General features: G+C 33.2%; 1 protein-coding gene across 1 annotated transcript; it reads left to right on the top strand.

Moving 5' to 3' along the window:
- Window positions 1-3343: 3343 nt before the first annotated feature.
- Window positions 3344-7574, top strand: LOC109193681 (leucoanthocyanidin dioxygenase-like). The gene is made up of 3 exons (XM_019344534.1): window positions 3344-3893; window positions 6219-6552; window positions 7273-7574. Exons 1-3 carry the CDS (start codon window positions 3397-3399, stop codon window positions 7519-7521), a joined length of 1080 nt encoding a protein of 359 aa, XP_019200079.1. The 5' UTR covers window positions 3344-3396; the 3' UTR covers window positions 7522-7574.
- Window positions 7575-7923: the final 349 nt, after the last annotated feature.

Genomic DNA, 7923 nt, shown 5'->3' with positions numbered 1-7923 from the left:
GAATCTTTGAATTGTAGAAAATAAAGATAATATAACTAATGAAATTATATCTCTTTTTAAAATTTTTATAATAATTTTTTTTAAATAAAGACATCTAATTCTAAAATTTTTTGAATGTTACTGGCTCTATTACATTCATATATACTCCAATAACGCCTCCACTGAGGCTTGAACTCACAACTTTCCAAATGGAAGTCCAACCCGGATATCATTAGACCACATAGTCTTGGTATCTAATTCTAAATTAATTAAATGCATATGTATTATTTTTTGTTGTAGCTACTATTTTTATTTATTTAATTTAATAAGAGTAATAAAGTTGCGTACATACTTTTCATTGACAATAATGAAATCATTGATTTTTTTTTTAAATTTACATTCGTTGTTGAGACAAATTGTTTTGAGAGTTTGTCCATGAAAATTATTACAATTTCTGTCAATAGATGATGATAATAAATAATTCAAAATATATAGTTACAATAGATATTGTTATAATGATATAGTAAAATTAACTTACAAAAATCTTTAGAAGTTTTCATGCATTGATAAAATTCTGATGTGTAAACTTGTTCAATTGGAGCCAGTGGGATTGTCAACATTGTAAATTCTTTGGAAAATGGTCCTACCGTTTTAGAGTCCAGGTGTAATTGTATTTATGATCAACAACTTTGTCGTTAGGTCGCGTAGGTCTGACAATGATGTAAGAACAATTTTGTCCGATAAAAAAAATAATAGTATAATATTTATAAAGTAATGTACAATTGTACCCCTATAAAAATACATACAAAAAATATTAATACCATAACGACCTAAATCATACCAATAATGTAAAAGTATAATTGAAATATTAAGTTTTGTTCTGATCTAAATGATCAAAGAAGATTAATTAAACCAAAAAAAAAAAAAAAAAAAAAAAAAACTTAACCTAATTTTTTTTTTGTTTTAAACGCATAAAAATCAAATGATTTTTAAAGTTCTTGATTTATAATCTTTGATGCTTAACTTTGAATATTATGTATTTAGTCGGACTAATTATTTGACCAAAGTTTATGTTAAATTTTATATTATATATATTTTTTAAATACATTTTAACATATTCGTAGTATATGTTTAATAATTATGCCAACTCTAATTGGGATGTGGTTCGAACCTAACTAAGACCTTTCTTATAGAAATTAATGAGTAAATTAAAAATAATAAATAGTTGATGGAATATTCCGTTACTAAAATTTATACTAACGAAATTTAAGTTATTTAACGGAAGAAAATAATATAATAGAGGGTAAATATGGAAAATCATTAAAAAAAAATACTAAAATCAAAATAATATGAACCACTCATTTTAAGAAACAATACTACCGACATTTTTTTGTTCCAGTTAAGGGCCTAACATTATTGACTCTTATTAGGATTGTAGACTAGTATTTTATATGCGCGATGCGTAAAAATATATGCCCAATATTAATACTCAATGTTAAATAAATGTGTGTGTGTATATGCGCGTGCGCGCGCGCGTGTGTGTGTGTGTATATATATATATATATATATATATATATATATATATATATATATATATATATATATATATAGTTGTAGACTTCATTTTAATATAGTTGTAGAATTCATTTTAATATTAATGAAGTAAAAATTATAGAAATGATATATTACTAAATATAATTATGGTAACATTTAATTAAAATCTAAATAAAATCAAACTTACCAATTGATGAATGTAAGAAAAAAATATTGTGATATATTACTAAATATAATTATGGTAACATTTAATTAAAATCTAAATAAAATTAAACTTACCAATTGAAGAATGTAAGAAAAAGATATTGTGATATATTACTAAATATAATTATGGTAATATTTAATTAAAATCTAAATAAAACCAGACTTACCAATTGAAGAATGTAAGAAAAAGATATTGTGATATATTACTAAATATAATTATGGTAACATTTAATTAAAATCTAAATAAAATCAAACTTACCAATTGAAAAATGTAAGAAAAAGATATTGTGATACATTACTAAATATAATTATGGTAACATTTAATTAAAATCTAAATAAAATCAAACTTACCAATTGAAGAATGTAAGAAAAAAATATTGTGATATATTACTAAATATAATTATGGTAACATTTAATTAAAATCTAAATAAAATCAAACTTACCAATTGAAGAATGTAAAAAAAAAAAAATATTGTGATATATTACTAAACATAATTATGGTAACATTTAATTAAAATCTAAATAAAATCAAACTTACCAATTGAAGAATGTAAAAAAAAAAAGAAGATATTGTGATATATTACTAAATATAATTATGGTAACATTTAATTAAAATCTAAATAAAATCAAACTTACCAATTGAAGAATGTAAGAAATAGATATTGTGATATATTACTAAATATAATTATGATAACATTTATTTAAAATCTAAATAAAATCAAACTTACCAATTGAAGAATGTAAGAAAAAGATATTGTGATATATTACTAAATATAATTATGATAATATTTAATTAAAATCTAAATAAAATCAAACTTATCAATTGAAGATTGTAAGAAAAAGATATTGTGATATATTACTAAATATAATTACGGTAACATTTAATTAAAATCTAAATAAATTCAAACTTATCAATTGAAGAATATAAGGAAAAGATATTGTGATATATTACTAAATATAATTATGATAACATTTAATTAAAATCTAAATAAAATCAAACTTACCAATTGAAGAATGTAAAAAAAAGATATTGTGATATATTACCAAACATAATTATGGTAACATTTAATTAAAATCTAAATAAAATCAAACTTACCAATTGAAGAATGTAAGAAAAAGATATTGTGATATATTACTAAATATAATTATGGTAACATTTAATTAAAATCTAAATAAATCAAACTTACCAATTGAAGAATGTAAGAAAAAGATATTGTGATATATTACTAAATATAATTATGGTAACATTTAATTAAAATCTAAATAAAATCAAACTTACCAAGTGAAGAATGTAAGAAAAAGATATTGTGTATGCATGTGCATGGTAATAATAATGTGAAAGATAACAAAGTTATAACCGCAGGGATACTTTTGCCCAAAAAAATTATGTAGTACAACATTTATAGCATAAGGTACAAAAAATGTTAACAGAAAAAACAGACATAAAATTTGAGAGATAACCTGGATTACAACTTATTATGTTTTTAGATTAGAATTAAAAACAGATAAAGTATAATGCGAAAGTTTCTTCAAATGTGCCCATGAATTTCATGTTTCCTTTAACATCCTCAGCTCTCCTATATAACTCCTCCCATCTCTTCCTCTTTATTTGTCTCACCAACACCTACAGAAAACAACCTTAAAAAATAAAAATAAATAATGAGTTGTTTGAGTCAATGGCCGGAGCCGATTGTCCGAGTTCAGTGTTTGTCGGAAAGCGGCATTAAGACAATCCCGCAAAGGTACGTCAAACAGGTGCTGGATAAGGCGTGTTTTGTGGCGGCGGCAGACGACGGGGTGAACATTCCGTTGATCGACTTCAAGGACCTGGATTCGTCGGACGGGTCGATTCGTGATCGGGTTCTTGAGAGCATTTCGGAGGCGTGTCGTGAGTGGGGGTTCTTCCAGGTGGTGGGTCACGACGTCGACCATGGGTTGATGGCGGGCATGCAGGCGGCATGGCGAGAATTCTTCCGTTTGCTGGTGGAGGATAAGCAGGAGTACGCCAACTCCCCCGCCACCTACGAGGGATACGGCAGCCGCCTCGGGGTGGAGAAGGGCGCCAAGTTGGACTGGAGCGATTACTTTTTTCTCCATTTTCTGCCCAACTCGCTTATGGATCCTTGCAAGTGGCCACATCTTCCCGTTTCATGCCGGTAAATCTATAACTCCCATCCAAGTTGATCAAACTGTTAACTCGGTAACTAATCAAAATAAATAGTTTATTGGCCTAGCTTCTAGGTTTAAACTGATCAATTATTAGCAACTTAAACTAATTTACCTTTAGTTTGTCATAAAGTCGGTTTATCGATCTCATGCACACTCTTAAATAGTAATTGTGGGTTTTTTCGTCATTGATCTAGTTGTCTTATCACCTATACTAGAGAGTCATTTTAAGTAGTGTATGTGTCGAAAAGGACTACATGAATGAATGAGAGAAGAGAAAACAAATTGAAGAAGAAGAAGAAGATTGTATTATTTCAGTCCACAAGTCAGCTTACACGTTGGTTTATAAAAGGGAAGATGAAGGCATTGAATAGAAAGATTAGGTTAGGAAAAAACAATAAAGCCCTATGCCTTATGTTATTCTTGAGAGTGGAGTTCTATTTTTATCCTCCAACACGCTCCCCCCCCCCCCCCCCCCCCCCGGCCGCCGTAAGCTGGAACGTGTAGATCCTACATGCCCAACTTAGATACAAAAGAACGAAGTGGAGAATCAATACAACAACCATAACAATAGTTTTTTGGAAGTCTAGAAGCGGCTGATTCAGACTCCACAGTTTGAAATGGAACACTTCTAAGCGACAAAGAATCCAAAGCATCTAAAGTTAGCTGCCAACCACAAAGAGCAAGAACACCAGCACTGGAACTGGAACCACTACTACTAGTACAGCCAGCTGCAACAATATTTCCATTCACCCAAGGGCAGAAAGGGTTATGATGGTTAACTGGGTCAAACTCAATAGCTTCTTTATAACCACTTTCCCCATTGGAAGGCCCTGTCGCCTTTGCAACCAAGAAGCCTGACTCCACCACATATCCACCATGTTCACCGGTTTGACCTTCGTTTTCAGTGATTCCAGCAATTGGTTCCACATCACCAACAACACTATCAGCTCTATGCACAAAAGCATCCATCCCATGAATTTCAGCTTCATGGCTAGCTCCAATTCCTATACTTCCTCCACTAATCCCAAAACTAAGGCCGTCTCTAGCATGAGCAGTTGCAGTATCTGCATTTAAAACTTCCTCATCATTTGTGCTACTAACACCAATTTCACCAGCACTCCTAATAGCAGTAGGACAAGCACTCTGCTGTACTTTATTGCTATAGTTTAATTCAGACACCTCAAATGGATCTGTGTTTTTTTCACCTAATGTTGAAGGGAATTTAATATCACCAACATCTGCTGGATAATTTTCAACACTTTCCATCGAATCATCATCTGAGATTTGGTGTGGATTTTCCATATCTTCTGGATTATATTTTCTCTGCGTGAACAGGTTCCGATGCGGAACGGCCATGGATGCCTTGAGCTCTGCCTCCAGCAATGCCTCTAGTTCTCTCTTCAGTGCAAAAATGACGTCTTTGAGCTCTGCCTCCAGCAACGCCACTTCCTCAGGCGCAAGTCCGGCTTGCACCAGGTCCTCTGTTCCAACTCCGGCGATGCTCTTTCCAATTTTATCACGGTCGACCTTACAAATAGCTCTCTGAACGAATTTCCGATCGAGAGACATAGCCGCTGTGGCTGAATCGGAGGACTGTTCCATCTGCTTCAGACTGAGAATCTCATTTTATAGATCTGAGATTAGATACGGATTATGAACTCCTTCCTTCCGCTACGGAATGGCTATGGAGGTCACCTGAACTGAAGATTGTGTGATCAGAATCGACAGACATCCTTGGATCGCCTTCCGCTGCGGATCGGCTACGGACGTCTACTGCTCCGAACTCAGATTCCACTGCGGAATCGTTGCTGATGCTGATCGGACCAGTGATCGAGCGTCGGTATTGTTGCTACTCTGCGTAGCAATAATCCTCTGCGAATTGATCGGCGATGCGCGAACTAGGGATTGAGCAATCGACGTCGTCGGATGAGCCTTTCTTTGATTCGGTTATCCGGCGCCGATAGCAGCAGCGGCATAGCTGCCTCGCCGCTCTGATACCATGTCGGAAATGACTACATGAATGAATGAGAGAAGAGAAAGCAGATTGAAGAAGAAGAAGATTGTATTATTTCAGTCCACAAGTCAGCTTACACGTTGGTTTATAAAAGGGAAGATGAAGGCATTGAATAGAAAGATTAGGAAAGGAAAAAACAATAAAGCCCTATGCCCTATGCTATTCTTGAGAGTGGAGTTTTATTTTTATCCTCCAACAGTATATGTCTCTAATTAATATGCATGTGTGCATGTATATGCTGAATTTATAGATCATATATCTAAATTAAACTAATTTTTATTTGAATTTGGATATGAAGGGAATTGATAGCAAAATATTGTGAAGATGTGGCGAATCTGGGAGAGAAGCTGACAAGGATATTGTTAGTGAACTTGGGACTGAAAGAGGATAGGATTCATGAAGCTTTTGGTGGGTATGAAGAGAGAGGGGTATGCTTAAGGGTAAATTTTTATCCGAAATGCCCTCAACCAGACCTTGCGCTGGGTCTCTCTTCCCATTCTGACCCTGGTGGATTGACATTTCTCCTCGCTGATCCTAACGTGGCTGGCCTCCAAGTCTTCCACCATCACAAATGGATAACAGTTAAGCCACTCCCCAACGCATTCATTATCAACATGGGTGATCAAATTCAGGTATATACCTATCTATCTTTTACAGGGCGTTTGGTTGAAGGGAATTTAAATTCTCTTCCCATTTAATTCCCACCTAATTTCAAAGGCCACAAAATTTCCTTGTTTGGTTGAAAGGAATTACACCTTCCATGGAATTGCAATTTCCCCATTTTCATGGAATTAAAATCCCATGTCTCCCCAGTATTTTAATTCCTGGGATTTTAGGAAGAAAAAACGATAGCGATGAGTCAAAATTACCCCTTCCCTTTTTAACCTAAAATTAATGTCCGATAATAACAATGGACATTTTGGACTTTATACTACTTATTCCCTTTCAATTCTCATGTATACCAAACATTGGAATTGAAATTCCCAGTAATTTTATTCTTGTAAACCAAACACTAGAATTTAAATTCCCATTTTATTCCCAGTAATTCATCTCCCATGGAATCACAATTCCTTTCCCATGTAATTCCCCCTCTCCAACCAAACGCCTTGTTAGATGACAACTACAATAATAACAGCGACCAACCTAATTATTGTATGTCCTCAATTGAAGCCACTATTTTTTTTTTGTTACTTATATATGTATACACGTGTTGAATATTAAAATGCATTATATTAAACAAGCCCGACTAAATTAGTCGAGTAATTGGTTCAGTAACTTTAGTTTTAAGTTTGACTCTTAATAATATAATAAAATGAGTATATTGACCTTCTTGATTTGAGCCGGATGGACAGGTGATGAGTAATGGAATATATAAGAGCGTTGAGCATAGAGTGATGGTGAACTCGGAGAAGGAAAGGTTGTCAATGGCTCTGTTCTACAACCCAGGTGGAGATGTGGTGGTGAAGCCTCTAGAAGAAGCTATTAGCAAGGACAAACCTGCAATGTATTCTCCAATGACATTCAATCAGTACAGGGCTTTCATCAGAACAAAAGGTCTTCATGGAAAATCCCAAGTGGACTCGCTAATCAAATCTAAATAAATCTTAGCTTCAATTATCATGTTTTTATGTATTATTGTCGAATTGAATGTTCACGTACAATTTTCAAAGCTAGTTGAATTATATGTATGTGTTGCTATGCTTAATAACACTAGGCCAGGACGTACTGTTGGAAAAAATAGCTTAAAATGGCATGTTAAGTGGCTATTTTGTGGTACAATTATCAGTGGGGTGCACTTCCAATTTGGGTCGGGTTAAAGTGGATTCGGATTCTTCGTAGTGAGACGAAGAGATCGATATATTGTACGCTCAAAACGGATAATGGGTGAATGAGATATTGATTCTCAAAGTAGACCCATTTGAGTTGGAAAATGAAGGGAAAAAGTGAGCTTTTGTCCCACATTGCTTTGGAATGAAGATTTTCCCTCCTTATATACAAGAGCT

This window comes from Ipomoea nil, unplaced genomic scaffold (genome assembly GCF_001879475.1).
Source record: "Ipomoea nil cultivar Tokyo-kokei standard unplaced genomic scaffold, Asagao_1.1 scaffold1900, whole genome shotgun sequence".
NCBI classification, from domain to species: Eukaryota; Viridiplantae; Streptophyta; class Magnoliopsida; order Solanales; family Convolvulaceae; genus Ipomoea; species Ipomoea nil.
The sequence above is the reverse complement of the archived record's forward strand: the minus strand, read 5'-3'. Positions and strand labels throughout refer to the sequence as shown.